General features: G+C 36.3%; 1 protein-coding gene across 4 annotated transcripts in view; it reads right to left on the bottom strand.

Annotated features, from left to right (window-relative positions):
- CNBD1 (cyclic nucleotide binding domain containing 1) overlaps positions 1-19,683 on the bottom strand; it is a 456,861-nt gene that overhangs the window by 31,326 nt on the left and 405,852 nt on the right. For all 4 annotated transcript variants that reach the window (XR_013553368.2, XM_078441451.2, XM_078441452.2 and 1 more), the window contains one exon: positions 11,292-11,359. Coding sequence is in view for 3 of the 4 variants with exons in the window: in XM_078441451.2 (XP_078297577.2) it covers positions 11,292-11,359 (68 nt within the window). In the remaining variant the exon portion in view is untranslated. The remainder of the gene's footprint in view (positions 1-11,291; positions 11,360-19,683) is intronic.

Raw genomic sequence — 19,683 nt, 5'->3', positions numbered from 1 at the left:
ATATACTGTGGCTTATATGTAGAAAGGCTTGAAATTGGTTTATTGTTTGTTTACTTATAAGGATAGTTTTGAAAGTTCTAGATCTGACCAAAAGGCTAGCAGAAATATTGTTTAGGAAATTCTCAATCACTAATTCTCAAATGAGTAAGAATAAGTGACAATTACGTCCATGTTATTCTCCCTAACAGCTTTTTGTAATATTACTATTTTATTTTATTGTCCCATACAAATCCAATTGCTTTAAGAGTTAGTAGAACTAAAAAAGTGTTGTCCTCATATTTTGAAAAGCACTGATGAGGAATACATGCACCTAACAGATAACTTGGATTGGTGTAAGAGTCAAAGTAGTTTGGTTTTTATTTCAGGACCAAATAACAAAGTTTAAAAATATGTTATTGGATCAGTGCCAAGTTAAATTTGAAAGGAATCTGAGTGCAAACATTTATAAAACTTTTAAAAATGCAGGTGTATGACATACATTTCAAATATCCTGAATTAGAAATTGCAAAGAGCAAATCAAATATAGTTGTTTTAAAAGTTCCATAGGTGACCCTTATGTATGCCAAATTAACACTCATATATTTGTTTTAAATACATTAAATAGGGAAAATATTACAAAAACTAAAATAATTTCTTTCTTCACTTTAAAAATTAAGTACATTCAGACTGATCACTGAGACAAATCCAAAAAGAAATTAAAAAAGACACATATACCACATTATTGTAGGACGAAGAAACATTACACCTACAAGCCTCCTCCATTTTGCCATCATACTGCCTTCCCCTTCTTAGAATATCAACCACTCTGGTGAGTGCAGAATGCCAGGAGCACAGACTTGGGACTCCATGTGTTCTTGTGGCCATGTGTGTCCACTGCTATGCTCCTCATTGCAGTCATGAGCCACTCAGTGAAATATTGCACACGCAATACAAAATTTCAGTCAGGTAAAATTGTAGACACTGGAACAAGCATTATAAATTGAATTTTCTAGAGAGTATTTATTTTTTTTTTTGGTGCAACACATATGTGTTTTTACAGAGATTTTCAGAAAATTTCAGGAAGTAACATAGTCACTGATAGATGAACCAAGGAATAGAGAAGTTCCAAATAAAACAGAACTTCTTAATTTTCCTTCTGCCTTCCCATCTACCACAATTGCTAGAGTAAAATACTGGATTTTATTTTTAAATTAAATCTAATTGTTCTGCTCCATTACAAACCTGATTTGCTTCAAGAGTAACAAAAAAAAAAAATGGTTTTTCACAAGCTACAAAGTATCTCCTGAGTATATTTTTCCGTTTTAAAAATATCTAGTTTTATTCTTCTTAACATGTCTTACCAAATATGACATTATATACTGAGGATAAATAAATTTATTGGTTTGATCTAATATTGAACTTGATTCATACTGCTTTAAATGTTTTTCATTATTCTCTCTGCTCCTTTTTGCTCTCTTTTCAACTTGTGTGAGTCAACTCTAGTTTAAAGTAGTGTCTCTCTAGTTTTTCTGTATTTACAATGTTTTCTGTACATTCTGTCAGCAATTACTTATATACCTACCATACTTCTATTGTTCTGCATGAGTCTCATTTATTTATTAAGTCATGGTCACAAAGTATCTTCCTTGAAGTCTAGCCTTTCCACAAAGAATAAAGTAAGAGAAAAGGAGTCTCTATTTCATGCACATGGAAAAACCTTAACATAGAAATGTTTAAAAGATAGAACAGTTAACTGTCTTAAGTAAAGGTATTCCTGTGGCGGAAACCATGTGGGTACAAGGGAGACTTTATTTGAACATTTCAGATATTAGGGAATGACAGACAGCTTAGAACCATTCATTGGGGAAAAAATACTGCCAGATAGTTGTTAAAAAAAGTACTGTGGGCAAGTCCCTCATATGGAAAGCCAAGGAAAGGGGTAGAGCCTAAATATGGAAATAAAACTAACAAGGAAAGATGTTTTGATTCATGTTTTTCAGCAGAAATATATGCAGAACTTCTACTTCTGGGTAAAGTGGATTACCTTGTGGTAGACTATCATTCCATTGAGCACAATTAGAAAAGCTGTGAAAAATCATTTTTTAAAAGCCTTCAGGTATCTGAAAATCCCATGAAGACATAAAGATCTGGTAATCTGGAATTGAGCTCTCAATGTGGGGCCGATTGTTACTTTGGCGTCATTTACTGGTTCTGTTTGAGAAATTTGCCTAGACAGAGAGTTATTAGCTCTCAGTAATGAGAAATCATCTGAGATTTTAGTGGTCTCTTGTGTTTATAGTGACAAAATTAAAGACTTTATGGGCCCGAAACACATGGTAAATTATCCCTGTCATCCCTGAAGCTGTGCAGGGCAAGAACCTAAAATGCTTAGCCCAAAACTATTTGGAAAAAAAACCCCTAAATTTTTAGCAATCATTCCTGGAGAGGCAAAAATAGATTTCAGAAACTGTTAGGGAAGGGGCCCACAGGATGTTTTCAAATTCCACTAAAAACACTGGTGAGTGACCAGAATGAAATAATAGACTTGAGTGTTATTACCGAAGTTGTGATGCAGCCTTAATTCCTTGGTTGCTTTAAGTTCTGAATACCCCATTCTGTCCTCCTACTAAAGAAACAAAGAACCTTATCACTAGGAGGATATCATGTGAAGTCCCATGAATTTTTCGACAAAATATCCAGCATTAGATTGAAAATTACCAGGCATGACAATAAACAAGACAATGTGACAGAGGACCAAGGGGGAAAAAAAAAAAGAACTTGATGGTCTAGATGCACAGATGATTCAGATGCTATGGTAGATAAGGACATTAACATAACTTTGACAGTTTTGTTTTGTTAGGTCTTTAGCATTTCCTACATTTATAAACTCATCTGTTTGCCATCTGCAAACAGATTATTTTACTTCTTTCTTTCCAATTTGGAAGCTTTCTTTTTCTTGCCTAATTGTTTTGGCCAGGATTTCTGGTACTATGCTGAGTAGAAGTGGTGTGGTGGTCATCCTTGCCTTGGTCCTGATCTTAGAGGAAAAACTTTTGATTTGACACTGAGTATATTAACTGTGGGCTTGTAATGTATGGTCTTTAGTATGTTGAGATACCTTCCTACTATACCAAGTTTACTGACAGTTTTTATCATGAAAGGGTAATGAATTTTGTCAAATGTTTTTTATGTATATATTTCTATGATCATGCAATTTTTATCTGTCATTCTATAAATTTGATATATCATATTAATTGATTTATGTTCAACCATCCTTGTTCAGAGGTAAATCCCACTTGTTAATGAGGTCTCATACTTTTAATGTATTGTTGAATTGGTTTGTTAGTATTTTGTTGAAGATTTTTGATTCTGTGTCCTCCAAGGATATTGGGGTGTGGTTTTCTTACAGTGTCTTTGTTCTGGTTTTAAAGCTGCAGGGCACAAAATCAACATCAGTTGCATTTCTATATGCTAACAATCAGCTATTCGAAAAGGAAATTAAGAAAATAATCCCATTTACAATAGCATCAAACCAAGGAGATAAAAAACTTATACACTGAAACTGTAAAACAGTGACAAAAGAAATTAAAGAAGTCAGTACTAAATGAAAAGACAACTTGTATTCATGGACTGGAAGAATTAATATTAAAATAGCCATACTACTCAAAGTGGTCTACAGACTCAGTGCAATCCCTGTAAAAACCCCAATGATATTTTTTTACAGAAATAGAAAACAATCTTAAAATTCCTATGAAGCCACAAAGATCCCAAAATAGTCAAAGCAATCTTGAGAGAAAAAAAGCAAAGCTGGAGGTATCATACTTCTTGATATCAAATTACAAAGCTATAGCAATTAAAATGGTATCTTACTAGTATAGAAGCCGACATATAGATCAGTGGAACAGAATAAAGAGGCCCCAAATAGACCTACACGTATACCATTGACTGATTTTTAACAAGAATGACAAGAATATGCAATGGAGAAAGAATCATTTCTTCAACAAATGGTGTTAGGAAAACTGGATATACACATGCAAAAGAATGAAACTGGACCTTTATCTTACACCATATATAAATATCAACTCAAAGTGAATTAAAGAGTTAAAAGTTAAGGCTTGAAACAATAAAACTCATAGAAGAAAATACAGGAGAAAAGCTTCATGACATCAATCTCTGCAATGACTTCTTGAAAGAGACACCCAAAGCACAAGCAACAAAAGCAAATATATAGAAGTGGGACTGTATTACACCAAAAAGCTCCTGCACAATGAAGGAAACAATCAACAAAATGAATAAATGACCTATGAAATGGGAGAAAATATTGGCAAACCATATATTTGATAGTGGTTAATATCCAAAATACAGTAGGAACTCCTTCAATTCAATAGAAAAAAAATACAAATAATGGATAAAAATGGGCAAACAACTTGAATAGATATTCCTCCAAAGAGGACACACAAATGGCCAACACATGTATGAAAAGGTGCTCAACATCACTAATCATCAGGGAAATGCAAATCAAAACTACAATAAGATATTACCTCATACTTGTCATGATGGCTATTATTAAAAAAACAAAAGATAACTGTTGGTGAGAATATGGAGAAATTGGAACCCTTGTATACTGTTGGTGGAAATCTAAAATGGTGCAGTCACTATGAAAAACATATGGAGATTCCTCAAAAATTAAAATAGAGCTACTATATGACCCAGCAATGCCACTAATGGGTATATATTCAAAAGAATTGAAATCAAGATCTAGAGGTGATATCTTCAGTCCCATGCCCATTGATGCATTATTCACAATAGTCAATATATGGATAAAACCTAAATGTCCATCATCATTTGGATAAAGAAATGTGGTATATACATACAATGGAATATTATTCCACCTTAAAAAAAGAAGGAAATTCTGCCATATGCAACAACATGTATGAATTGGAGGATATTATGCTAAATGAAACAACCAGTCATAGAAGGACATATGTTGCCTGATTCCAACTATATGAGATATCTGAATAGTCAACTCATAGCAACAGGGAGTAGAATAGTGGTTTCTAGGGGCTGTGGGGAGAAGGGAATAAGGAGTTGTTGTTCAATAGGTATAAAGTATCAGTTACACAAATGAGTAAGTTCTAGAGATGACGTATACAACTCTGCATCTATAGTTAATGTTATGTAAGCATTTAAAAATTTGTTCAGAGGGTAGATATCATGTTAAGTGTTCTTACCACAGTAAAAAAAAAAAAAAAAAAAAAAAAAACCAGAAAAAAAACCTCAAAACGTTGACTAATGTGTTAAAGAAAATGTGGAAAAAATGGGCTGAAATGATGAAGAAATGTAGCTACTATCTGATAATTGAAACCTATTTTTTTTTTAATTTTTTTAATGTTTATTTCTGAGGCAGAGAGACAGAGCATGAGTGGGGGAGGGGCAGAGAGAGAGAGAGAGAGAGAGAGAGAGACAGACAGACAGACAGACAGACTCAGAAGCAGGCTCCAGGCTCAGAGCTATCAGCACAGAGCTGGATGCGGGGCTCAGACTCACAAACCGTGAGATCATGACCTGAGCCAAAGTCGGTCGCTCAACCAACTGAGCCACCCAGGCACCCCAAAAACCTGTATGTTTTTTATTCAATTTATTTAAACCAAACAACAACAAAAAAACCCGAATATACCTATTTCTCCCAACCCACTTCCCACCTCTGGCAACTATTAATCTGTTTTCAGTTTCTATGAGCTTTTTATTTTTCTTTATTATTGTTTTTTTTTAGATTCCACATATAAAAGAGATCAATATTTGTCCTTTTCTGACTGACTTATTTCACTTAGCATAATGCCCTCAAGGTCCATTCATTTTGTGACAAATGGCAAGATTTCATTCTTTTTTAATAGCTAAACAATATTCTATTGTTTATATATACCACAATTTCTTTACCCATTCATCCATCGATGGACACTAAGGTTGGTTCCATATCTTGGCTATTACAAATAATGCTGCAATGAACATACAGAGGTGCATATATCTTTTCAAATTAGTGGGGGTTTTTTGTTTCCTTTAGATAAATACTCAGATTTGGAAGTTAAGAGCTCAACAGCTAGATTTAACAGCAAATTAAAGTAGAATATAGTATTGGTGAGTGGAAGAAAGAAGAATTAAAAGTATGCAAATATACTGAGGCAGAGATAAAAAGAAATATATAGAAAATGTGTAGGAGAAAGGACACCTAGACTACAAATTTCTCACATATATTTAAATGGAGTCTGAAATGGAGAGGAAAAAAATGGGGCAGAATCATTATTTGGAAAAAAATCCTGGCTGAGAATTTTCCAAAACTAATGAAAGATATATACCAGTAGATTCAAAAAGCTCTAAGACCTCAACAGAATAAACAGAAAAAACAGAAATAAAACCAAAGCCAAAGGTTGGCACATCAAAATAGACCCCCTGAAAAGCAACAACAAATAGAAAAATTTTAAATCCCAGCAGGTTATTTTCTGGATATTGGTAAGTTGATTTTATGGTAAAATTTAAATGGAAATTCAGAGAGGACGAGAATTGGGAAGGCAATCATGAAGAAAAACAGAGCAGCAGGATATAGTCTATAAAAAGTCAGAATTTATATATAATTGTCAAAAATTAAGCTATGCTCCCATTGGTGTGGGGAAAGAAACACATATTTATATTACATAACAGTGAATACGTAAAGAAATATATAATCACCTGATTTATAAAAACGATGGCAATGTGGTTCAATGAGTAAAGGATGGTCTTTTAAGTACATAAAGCAGGGAAAATTGGACATATGTAAAAAACAAAAACAAAACAAAATACTTGATCTTAAATTCATATCATACACAGAAGCCATATCCAGATTGATTGTAGATTAGTTGTGAAAGATAAAACAATAGAGTTTTTAAAAGTAAACACAAAATTAGAGAGAGTTTGAGCAGATGAGTGGAGAATAAGATCCAGGCTGGATTTCAATGCTGGCTCTTTGTGGCCATAAGAATTCGGCTTTGTTTAAACATCCAATAATTATACAGGCACTACTGAGCTGTGTCTGAAACTCCTCATTTTTACAAACTAGTCAAAATAATTGTAGGTCTGTGAAAAAACGCTGATCAGGATGAATGAGGTGCATAAAAGATACAGGTGTTTTATGTAGATATATATTCTGCTCTTTTAATTTTGATTTTGCCGGAATTAGCTAACAAAATAAGACTACCTTGTGCAAACACTCTTGTCTCACTTTCATCACAATGATTTAATCCAAAAAATGCAGCTGAGAGCTGCACCTTAATCACAAATCTCAGTTAAGTTCTCAAAATATAATCCAGATGTTGTCCTCTTTGGGCACTTCTATCCTCACCACACATTATTCTTAAAGGAAGACTCAACATGTGTCCAAATTCAGTCATAAGAAAACATTGAAAGCACCAGAGCAAGTCATGTAAATTTCACTAGTAGATGCCCTTGAAGGAGGCAAAATTTGAAGTAGCTTTAGAATTGTCAGAAAACAACATAGTGACAAATACAGAATTAAAAATGAATACTTGCATGAACCTTAACACATTGGAGAAGAGTGTTTTACTTTTCTTATGTTACATGGTTTAACACATGTGACTGGCTTTGTATTCAGCATCTCTTCTTGCCCCAGTCCCTAAACCTGAAGTTGAATTTGACACCTTTTTCTACTGAACATAAAAGCAAAATATCACATAAAAATCATTAGTGACCAATTGGAGATTCTGAGGGAAAACAGAACTTTTACTTTCAAACCTGACACTGCAAACAACTTAAAAGTTTAATTAGAAACGTGTATTTTCTTCTAAGTCTCTCTCTGACCACACTTCCAACCTAGGATTTTCTCCTTGTTCCATTTGCTCTTTCTGCTGCCTCTTAAATACCTATTTCTCAGATTTATCACATTCCTCATTATGTTCAGATCCCCAGAATGCATAGATTACATCTTTGCTCACACAGGTGGCCAGCAAGTTAGCCAGTCCTTTCTAGCACTTCTTATCTCCAGTTACCCTGTGAATAAAACACTCTTTCTCATTTATACCTCTCCTACAAAAAATATCTGCATCCACCTCAAAAAATCTCAAGGAGAAGACAACACCAGAATGTACTTGTGATACTCAGGGCTCCACTGACTACTGCCTTAAACTCCTCTCCCAACTAAGAAATAAAAGGACCTTTTCAATATTCTCTTCTGGGTAGTGTTTCTGATCCAGTCTGATGACTTAGCTTTGAAGAAAGTCACTTTTTAATTCTGGAGTTGTCCCTATCAGTAGAGTCAGGCAAAGTTATAGTTTGACCAGTAGAGGTTAGTAGGTATATCTCAAGGTCACGGAATATGCAGTTAGTGCTATGAAAGGGGGAAGGGGTACAGAGATGAGCTCAGAAGTTCAGTCCTCATCACATTTCATCCTGAGTCAGAGCCCACCTGACAGAAACATCTTTAGGTGGGTACTTCCTCCACTTTAGCTGCTAATTCTGGTATCTCTGCCTTACTTTCAAACTGCTCTCATTTCATGAGCTTAATTTCTCTATGACAAGAATATAGTTTCTACCCTTAAAAAAACTAAAATGAGTGTGGCTTCATGTTTCTACTTCCTAGTCTTGGGAAGTCCATTGTTTTTATTTCCAAATCTGCTTCTTCATGTCCCTGTTGGTCATATCAGCTCAGTGTAGGACAACCATCAGGCCAGAATTAAATTAGTGGGCAATTTCAGTGTCCAGGGCAAGTTCTGAAGGTCAATTTCTTCCTGTTCTCTTTAGTACATATGACCTCAGGCAGCTAAGCCACATGTGAGTAATCTGCAAATGGCCCACTTTGAACTGATAACAGAAGTGTCAAGTCAGTGATTCCATTTTATCTACTAAGGGTGGGCATTATTACCTCTAATCTTCTTCCTCCTGCATCAGCTTTACTAAGAGACAGATAGGAAGGGTAAATTTTTCGTTTTAAATGAATTCAAGGTCTTTCCACGAAGGCTTATTTATAAATTGCTCTTGAAGTGACTACCTCTGGGTAATCTAACACTTTCTCCACATCATCTTATCACAAATCTTATTACAAAGTCTCTGGAGTTCTAACATGTATGTAGAAGTCTTTTATTACCTGCCTTTTTGACTTATGATCAGAATCTTGTCATCTTAATCCTGGCTATTTTCCACTTTATAACATATTGCCCCCCAAACAAAGACATGTCCACCTTATGTAATTCTTAGCACTGGTCTTGAAAATGATTTTGTAATCTTTCTCATTTCTCTACTTTATACCTCTTACTCCTGAGAATTTCAGTGATATATTCTGACCACAAATCAAAATATTTTTCTGATGTCACTGGCATTGCATTCCCCATACATTTCTCTCTTTTCTGGTAGCTTTTGACCTCAAAAAAATCATTCTAATACTTGGTTGATGACCAAATCACCCAATAGAGTACTTTCTCCAAGAAACTCTACATCTACAGACAACATCTGCCATGGATATCTTATTAGAATCTTGGAAAGATTTTGATATTAAGAAATTGGTTAACTTCTGTAGTTCAATTATATATTCATTACTAGCCCAAGACTTTAGAATATCATTTACTGATTCTCTCACTCAATACATGAAATGGTACATGAATTTAGCACTTTATTTTAATCTTCAGTATTAAACTTTGCAAATACTCATAATGTTTCTCTCCTATGAAGTCATACGCCAACTATCATCATGGTTTGTGTCATTTGGCAACTATAGTGAGGAAACACTCTTGTTTCACTTTCATCATGATGATTTAATAAAAAATACATATGAGAACTGCACCTTAATCACAAATCCCAGTTAAGTTCTCAAAACATAACCCAGATTTTGTCCTTTTGGGGGGACTTCTATGCTCGCCACATATTAGTCTCAAAGAAAGACTCAACATGTGTCCAAATTCAACCATAAGAAAACACTGAAAGTATCAGAGTGAATCATGTGGATTTCACTAATGCGTTTTGTGGGGAGACAGAGGGCAAAGCTAGCACTGAGAACCACACTATAATCAGGTTAGTTTTTAAAAATTCCATCTATGGATGTCTGGTCTTCCAAGACCCTATTTGGTTAAACTGTTAATCTGTTTCCTTTTCTTTTGACATCTCTACCTTTTTCTCATATCATACATCATAACCTGCCACCTTTTACAAACACCCTTTCCAGACATGTGGACTTGGATTCTGCCTCCTTTTCATGTGGAACAATACCATCAGGCCATCTGGTCTTCTCCAGACCTCTCTGGAATGTTATGGATTCTTCATTATATGATAGTTTTTCAAGGGTTTCTTCACATTTCTTGTATTAGTTATCAAATATTCTAATTGAACTATTCTCACATGATCTAATTTATAATGTTCCTCTACTCATTCTATAGCATATTGTAAACATAAGTTTTGTAGATTTGGCATAACGTGTATTTATTTCAACTACAATACTTTAGTCACATAAAACGGACATGCTAAAACTGTTTAAATGTATGCTCTTAAAAATGTGAAATTTTAAAAATTATTTTATTGTGCTAAAAACGCTTAACATGAGATTATCCTTTTAACAGATTTTTAATTAACAATACAGTATTGCTATCTATAGTGACAATGTTGTATAATATATCTCTAGAACATATTAATCTTGCATAGCTGAAATTTTATTAATTATACTATTGATTTTATTGATTATTGATTTTATTTATACATTGATTGGCAACTATCCATTTCTCTGGCTTCCAACCCCTGACAACAATTCTATTTTTTGCTTCCATGAGTCTAATTTACATACGTCCTATAAGTGGAATCATGGAATATTTGTCCTTCTGTGACTGATTTATTTCATTTAGCAGAATATCCTCGAGGTTCATCCATGTTGTCACATATAGTAAGTAGGCATGCAAAAGAATGAAACTGGGCCCTTCCCTTATATCATACACAAAAATCAACTCAAAATTAATTACAGACTTAAATATAAGATCTGAAATTGTAAAACTCCTAGAAGAAAACATAGGTGAAACTCTTATGCAAGGCTAATTATATGGTACATTTTTGTTGATATATGAAAGTTTGTGTAGTCTTTTATAAATCTCTATATTACCAAAAGTATTACCATAACTAACATTAAAATACATAAATACGTGTAAATATCCTACTGTATTATTTTCTAGAGAGTGGATAATATTCCAGTCATTTTAGTAGCAAGGCTACCGAACATTAAAATATAATAGATGCTTGCATTTAATTACTATGGATAATGATATTTATTATAAGTTGACCATTTTACTTACATCTTTCAGATGACCAAAAGTTGGTTTAGCTGTATGGAGCATAAGTTGCTTGGTCACTGGGTCTAATTCTAAAGGAAAACCAAAGAAAATATTTAGAATGTACTCAAAAGTAGTAAAAAAATAAACAAAGAGTGGAAAAGTTGTTAATATTTATCAATATTTTTATATGGAAGACCAAATTGGATTTCCCCTAATAATAAAATTGACTACTCATTTGTACTTTTTCCTAAATTCACATTCACGGATACTCTGATCATCACAGAGAATTTTAGCAAAAATTAATCTAATTTGTACAATGTCTAACTTCATAATCAGAAATTAGAAAGTGTTCTATACTTAAAATGTGGCAGACATGTTATTACAGATATGTAATATCAGTGTCTCTTTGTTATTACAATGCCACATGTAATTTCATGTCTGTAAGATTATTGGTTGACTACCCCAAAGCCATTACATTATCCCTTGCCAAAATCACTTTATGAGAAGCTAAAAACACTAGATTATTTGCTTTTTCATGCTCCTAGAATCTCATTCTCCTAAGGCATAGGCATGTGGACAAACATAATGATAATTTATCATCCAATGGGAAAACATTTGAGAATAAAGAGGAATTATTTATAGTTGTTCTTGGACAATAGAGTGAGCATACCAGAAATTTAACCAATGGGATTTAAGAGGTAGTGTGCTGGGAGACTTTTGGGGAAATCTAAATTCCAGGATTTAAAAACAGTCTGCAGTGGGCAACTGCCTGTTATGTTCTGGACAAAGCTGTATTGGATCACAGAGCCTGCAGCAGCATTCTGGATGCATGAAAAGACAAGACTATGGACAACAGCCAACACATTGAGGATAGCACAGTGAACAGGCAGAGAATCTTTGCTGACATCATTGGACAGTTTGCCTCTTCTTACATAATAAATAACTTTATCCTTTTAATTAGGTGTCTTTTTCAACTCGTGCCAAAAGCATCCTAAATAATATATTCATTAATATTAATATGTACTAAAAATTGGGACCGTGATATTTCATGTGCAATCCATTCAATTAACTATTGGACAAACTTTTTGATCATTTTTCCTCCTTAGTTTTATGTAGTCTTTATAATCTCTGTCTTCTTCAATATTGGAATATATGATGAATCTACCAATATTTTTAATGTAAAGAGGTCAGTGTCAAAACACACTATGTAATATCAGCAAACCTATTAGCCAATTTTATAGTTGGCTTAAAAATCAATCACTAATTAAATCATGATGTTAACTTAGTATCTTGAAAAATAAAAGTTGCTCTAAGTAACAGAATTTAAAAAAACACTGGAGTAGTTAATAACTCAAATTCATTTGACTGTAATATTAGAACACATTTAAGTTAGCTAAACTAAAAAAGTATATGCTTGAAAAGGGCATACAAAATAAAAAGAGTAGAGTGACAACATGGCATAATGAAACACTAAATATGGGATAAGAAATATTAGGAAACAAGGATGCTAGCTTTGTACATTGGAAACTATGCAATCCTTCTCATACTGTTGCATTTGCTTCCCCTTAAAGTATCTTTCCACTTTCTTCACTGCCTCATTTTATATAACATTAATATGAGAGGCCCCCAAATCAATTTGACATAATCTTATAATTCAGGAAACTACCAGTTGACCCAGTACTTATGACAGAGTTCATTTATTGAGAAAAGATAATTGGCTTGTCCCAACCTATAAATTTGTTCACATCAATTAAGGATACATCCCTAATTTGATACATCAATTAAAAGAGACTGATTAAGGAGCTCTTTTTTCTGGGTCTGTGAGTGGGAAACAGAAATGGAATTGGTATAAGAAGCCAAGGAAACTCAAAGTTGATTGAGCATATTAAATGCTAGACACCACCAGACAAATTTCATGTTATTTTGTGCAATTCTCACATAATTTCTACAAGATAGGTATTCTTGCAACAATTTCACAAATGAGAAATTGAGGCCTCAGGAAAATTAAGCAAGTGACATTGCCAAGATTTTAGCCAAAGTTTGTCTATCTCAAAAAAGGTAGAAAATGGATAATGACCTCATTTTAAGTCATAGATATAGTTTCCACTTTTGTTTTTCATTAACAGAAGACACATCACAGAATTGTATGGATTTTTCCTCAGTTTTATGGGTATAAAAGTATAGGAACATCATTGTTGTAATAGATGTTAGCATTAATATTCATGTTTTTTTAAACACCATCCTTAGGTTGCCCAGATAATGATGTTGCATTTAATAATTTAGAATATCAAGCAATTTATATCAGAGAAAAGAACACATAGCTAAATTGTAACTAGGAAGCAGTTTTTTTTTTAATATATGAAATTTATTGTCAAATTGGTTTCCATACAACACCCAGTGCTCATCCCAAAAGGTGCCCTCCTCAATACCCATCACCCACCCTCCCCTCCCGCCCACCCCCCATCAACCCTCAGTTTGTTCTCAGTTTTTAAGAGTCTCTTATGTTTTGGTTCTTTCCCACTCTAACCTCTTTTTTTTTTTTTTTTCTTCCCCTCCCCCATGGGTTTCTGTTAGGTTTCTCAGGATCCACATAAGAGTGAAACCATATGGTATCTGTCTTTCTCTGTATGGCTTATTTCACTTAGCATCACACTCTCCAGTTCCATCCACGTTGCTACAAAAGGCCATATTTCATTCTTTCTCATTGCCACGTACTATTCCATTGTGTATATAAACCACAATTTCTTTATCCATTCATCAGTTGATGGACATTTAGGCTCTTTCCATAATTTGGCTATTGTTGAGAGTGCTGCTATAAACATTGGGGTACAAGTGCCCCTATGCATCAGTACTCCTGTATCCCTTGGGTGAATTCCTAGCAGTGCTATTGCTGGGTCCTAGGGTAGGTCTATTTTTAATTTTCTGAGGAACCTCCACACTGCTTTCCAAAGCAGCTGCACCAATTTGCATTCCCACCAACAGTGCAAGAGGGTTCCCGTTTCTCCACATCCCCTCCAGCATCTATAGTCTCCTGATTTGTTCATTTTGGCCACTCTGACTGGCATGAGGTGATATCTGAGTGTGGTTTTGGTTTGTATTTCCCTGATAAGGAGCGACGTTGAACATTTTTTCATGTGCCTGTTGGCCATCCGGATGTCTACTTTAGAGAAGTGTCTATTCATGTTTTCTGCCCATTTCTTCACTGGGTTATTTGTTTTTTGGGTGTGGAGTTTGGTGAGCTCTTTATAGATTTTGGATACTAGCCCTTTGTCCGATGTGTCATTTGCAAATATCTTTTCCCATTCCGTTGGTTGCCTTTTAGTTTTGTTGGTTGTTTCCTTTGCTGTGCAGAAGCTTTTTATCTTCATAAGGTCCCAGTAATTCACTTTTGCTTTTAATTCCCTTGCCTTTGGGGATGTGTCGAGTAAGAGATTGTTACGGCTGAGGTCAGAGAGGACATTTCCTGCTCTCTCCTCTAGGGTTTTGATGGTTTCCTGTCTCACATTCAGGTCCTTTATCCATTTTCAGTTTATTTTTGTGAATGGTGTGAGAAAGTGGTCTAGTTTCAACTTTCTGCATGTTGCTGTCCAGTTCTCCCAGCACCATTTGTTAAAGAGACTGTCTTTTTTTCCATTGGATGTTCTTTCCTGCTTTGTCAAAGATCAGTTGGCCATACGTTTGTGGGTCTAGTTCTGGAGTTTCTATTCTATTCCATTGGTCTATGTGTCTGTTTTTGTGCCAATACCATGCTGTCTTGATGATGACAGCTTTGTAGTGGAGTCTAAAGTCTGGGATTGTGATGCCTCCTGCTTTGGTCTTCTTCTTCAAAATTACTTTGGCTATTCGGGGCCTTTTGTGGTTCCATATGAATTTTAGGATTGCTTGTTCTAGTTTCGAGAAGAATGCTGGTGCCATTTTGATTGGGATTGCATTGAATGTGTAGATAGCTTTGGGTAGTATTGACATTTTGACAATATTTATTCTTCCAATCCATGAGCAGGGAATGTCTTTCCATTTCTTTATATCTTCTTCAATTTCCTTCATAAGCTTTCTATAGTTTTCAGCATACAGATCTTTTACATCTTTGGTTAGATTTATTCCTAGGTATTTTATGCTTCTTGGTGCAATTGTGAATGGGATCAGTTTCTTTATTTGTCTTTCTGTTGCTTCATTATTAGTGTATAAGAATGCAACTGATTTCTGTACATTGATTTTGTATCCTGCAACATTGCTGAATTCATGTATCAGTTCTAGCAGACTTTTGGTGGAGTGTATCGGATTTTCCATGTATAATATCATGTCATCTGCAAAAAGCGAAAGCTTAACTTCATCTTTGCCAATTTTGATGCCTTTGATTTCCTTTTGTTGTCTGATTGCTGATGCTAGAACTTCCAGCACTATGTTAAACAACAGCAGTGAGAGTGGGCATCCCTGTCGTGTTCCTGATCTCAGGGAAAAAGCTCTCAGTTTTTCCCCGTTGAGGATGATGTTAGCTGTGGGCTTTTCATAAATGGCTTTTATGATCTTTAAGTATGTTCCTTCTATCCCGACTTTCTCAAGGGTTTTTATTAAGAAAGGGTGCTGGATTTTGTCAAAGGCCTTTTCTGCATCGATTGACAGGATCATATGGTTCTTCTCTTTTTTTTTGTTAATGTGATGTATCACGTTGATCGATTTGTGAATGTTGAACCAGCCCTGCATCCCAGGAATGAATCCCACTTGATCATGGTGAATAATTCTTTTTATATGCCGTTGAATTCGATTTGCTAGTATCTTATTGAGAATTTTTGCATCCATATTCATCAGGGATATTGGCCTGTAGTTCTCTTTTTTTACTGGGTCTCTGTCTGGTTTAGGAATCAAAGTAATACTGGCTTCATAGAATGAGTCTGCAGTTTTCCTTCCCTTTCTATTTCTTGGAATAGCTTGAGAAGGATAGGTATTATCTCTGCTTTAAATGTCTGGTAGAACTCCCCTGGGAAGCCATCTGGTCCTGGACTCTTATTTGTTGGGAGATTTTTGATAACCGATTCAATTTCTTCGCTGGTTATGGGTCTGTTCAAGCTTTCTATTTCCTCCTGATTGAGTTTTGGGAGAGTGTGGGTGTTTAGGAATTTGTCAATTTCTTCCAGGTTGTCCAATTTGTTGGCATATAATTTTTCATAGTATTCCCTGATAATTGTTTGTATCTCTGAGGGATTGGTTGTAATAATTCCATTTTCATTCATGATTTTATCTATTTGGGTCATCTCCCTTTTCTTTTTGAGAAGCCTAGCTAGAGGTTTGTCGATTTTGTTTATTTTGTCAAAAAACCAACTCTTGGTTTCGTTGATCTGCTCTACAGTTTTTTTAGATTCTATATTGTTTATTTCTGCTCTGATCTTTATTATTTCTCTTCTTTGCTGGGTTTAGGCTGCCTTTGCTGTTCTGCTTCTATTTCCTTTAGGTGTGCTGTTAGATTTTGTATTTGGGATTTTTCTTGTTTCTTGAGATAGGCCTGGATTGCAATGTATTTTCCTCTCAGGACTGCCTTCCCTGCGTCCCAAAGTGTTTGGATTGTTGTATTTTCATTTTCGTTTGTTTCCATATATTTTTAAATTTCTTCTCTAGTTGCCTGGTTGACCCACTCATTCGTTAGTAGGGTGTTCTTTACCCTCCATGCTTTTGGAGGTTTTCCAGACTTTTTCCTGTGGTTGATTTCAAGCTTCATAGCATTGTGGTCTGAAACTATGCATGGTATAATTTCAATTCTTGTAAACTTATGAAGGGCTGTTTTGTGACCCAGTATATGATCTATCTTGGAGAATGTTCCATGTGCACTCGAGAAGAAAGTATATTCTGTTGCTTTGGGATGCAGAGTTCTAAATATATCTGTCAAGTCCATCTGATCCAATGTATCATTCAGGGCCCTTGTTTCTTTATTGACCGTGTGTCTAGATGATCTATCCATTTCTGTAAGTGGGGTGTTAAAGTCCCCTGCAATGACCACATTCTCATCAATAAGGTTGCTTATGTTTATGAGTAATTGTTTTATATATTTGGGGGCTCCGGTATTCGGCGCATAGACATTTATAATTGTTAGCTCTTCCTGATGGATAGACCCTGTTATTAGTATATAATGCCCTTCTTCATCTCTTGTTACAGCCTTTAATTTAAAGTCTAGTTTGTCTGATATAAGTATGGCTACTCCAGCTTTCTTTTGGCTTCCAGGAGCATGATAAATAGTTCTCCATCCCCTCACTCTCAATCTAAAGGTGTCCTCAGATCTAAAATGAGTCTCTTGTAGACAGCAAATAGATGGGTCTTGTTTTTTTATCCATTCTGATACCCTATGTCTTTTGGTTGGCACATTTAATCCATTTACATTCAGTGTTATTATAGAAAGATACGGGTTTAGAGTCATTGTGATGTCTGTATGTTTTATGCTTGTAGTGATGTCTCTGGTACTTTGTCTCACAGGATCCCCCTTAGGATCTCTTGTAGGGTTGGTTTCGTGGTGACAAATTCCTTCAGTTTTTGTTTGTTTGGGAAGACCTTTATCTCTCCTTCTATTCTAAATGACAGACTTGCTGGATAAAGGATTCTCGGCTGCATATTTTTTCTGTTTAGCACACTGAAGATATCGTGCCAAGCCTTTCTGGCCTGCCAAGTTTCAAAAGAGAGATCAGTCACGAGTCTTATAGGTCTCTCTTTATATGTGAGGGCACGTTTATCCCTTGCTGCTTTCAGAATTTTCTCTTTATCCTTGTATTTTGCCAGTTTCACTATGATATGTCGTGCAGAAGATCGATTCAAGTTACGTCTGAAGGGAGTTCTCTGTGCCTCTTGGATTTCAATGCCTTTTTCCTTCCCCAGTTCAGGGAAGTTCTCAGCTATAATTTCTTCAAGTACCCCTTCAGCACCTTTCCCTCTCTCTTCCTCCTCTGGGATACCAATTATGCGTATATTATTTCTTTTTAGTGTATCACTTAGTTCTCTAATTTTCCCCTCATACTCCTGGATTTTTTTATCTCTCTTTCTCTCAGCTTCCTCTTTTTCCATAAGTTTATCTTCTAGTTCACCTATTCTCTCCTCTGCCTCTTCAAGCCGAGCCGTCGTGGTTTCCATTTTGTTTTGCATTTCGTTTAAAGTGCTTTTCAGCTCCTCGTGACTGTTCCTTAGTCCCTTGATCTCTGTAGCAAGAGATTCTCTGCTGTCCTTTATACTGTTTTCAAGCCCAGCGATTAATTTTATGACTATTATTCTAAATTCACTTTCTGTTATATTATTTAAATCCTTTTTGATCAGTTCATTAGCTGTTGTTATTTCCTGGAGATTCTTCTGAGGGGAATTCTTCCATTTGATCATTTTGGATGGTCCCTGGAGTGGTGCGGACCTGCAGGGCACTTCCCCCGTGCTGTGGTGTATAACTGGAGTTGGTGGGCAGGGCCGCAGTCCGACCTGATGTCTGCCCCCAACCCACCGCTGGGGCCACAGTCAGACTGGTGCGTGCTTTCTCTTCCCCTCTCCTAGGGGCAGGATTCACTGTGGGGTGGCGTGGCCCGTCTGGGCTACTTGCACACTGCCAGGCTTGTGGTGCTGGGGATCTGGCGTATTAGCTGGGGTGGGTAGGCAAGGTGCATGGGGGCAGGAGGGGCAGGCTTAGCTCGCTTCTCCTTAGGTGATCCACTTCAGGAGGGGCCCTGTGGCATCGGGAGGGAGTCAGATCCGCTGCCGGAGGTTTGGCTCCGCAGAAGCACAGAGTTGGGTGTTTGTGCAGAGCGAGCAAGTTCCCTGGAAGGAACTGGTTCCCTTTGGGATTTTGGCTGGGGGATGGGCGGGGGAGATGGCGCTGGCGAGCGCCTTTGTTCCCCGCCAAGCTGAGCTCTGTCGTCCGGGGGCTCAGCAACTCTCCCTCCCTTTGTCCTCCAGCCTTCCCGCTTTCTGAGCAGAGCTGTTAACTTATGACCTCCCAGACGCTAAGTCGCACTTGCTGTCGGAACACAGTCCGTCAGGCCCCTCCGCTTTTGCCAGCCAGACTCGGGCTCTGCTTGGCCGGCGAGCCGCCCCTCCACCCCAGCTCCCTCCCGCCAGTCCGTGGAGCGCGCACCGCCTCGCCGCCCTTCCTACCCTCTTCCGTGGGCCTCTCGTCTGCGCTTGGCTCCGGAGACTCCATTCTGCTAATCCTCTGGCGGTTTTCTGGGTTATTTAGGCAGGTGTAGGTGGAATCTAAGTGATCAGCAGGACGCGCGGTGAGCCCAGTGTCCTCCTATGCCGCCATCTTCCCTCTCCTAGGAAGCAGTTTTTGATGTGCCTATAGCATTATCATAACTTTTAAGTTGTAGTTGTAATAGCAAATAAAAGTAGTCTGGGAGTGAGTGGTCATTCATAAGCCAACTTTTGGGACTGAGTTGCCTCTCTTTACCTCCATTAA

This window comes from Panthera onca, chromosome F2 (assembly GCF_046562875.1).
Source record: "Panthera onca isolate mPanOnc1 chromosome F2, mPanOnc1 haplotype 2, whole genome shotgun sequence".
Taxonomy (NCBI): domain Eukaryota; kingdom Metazoa; phylum Chordata; class Mammalia; order Carnivora; family Felidae; genus Panthera; species Panthera onca.
This window is presented reverse-complemented; position numbering and strand designations above follow the sequence as displayed.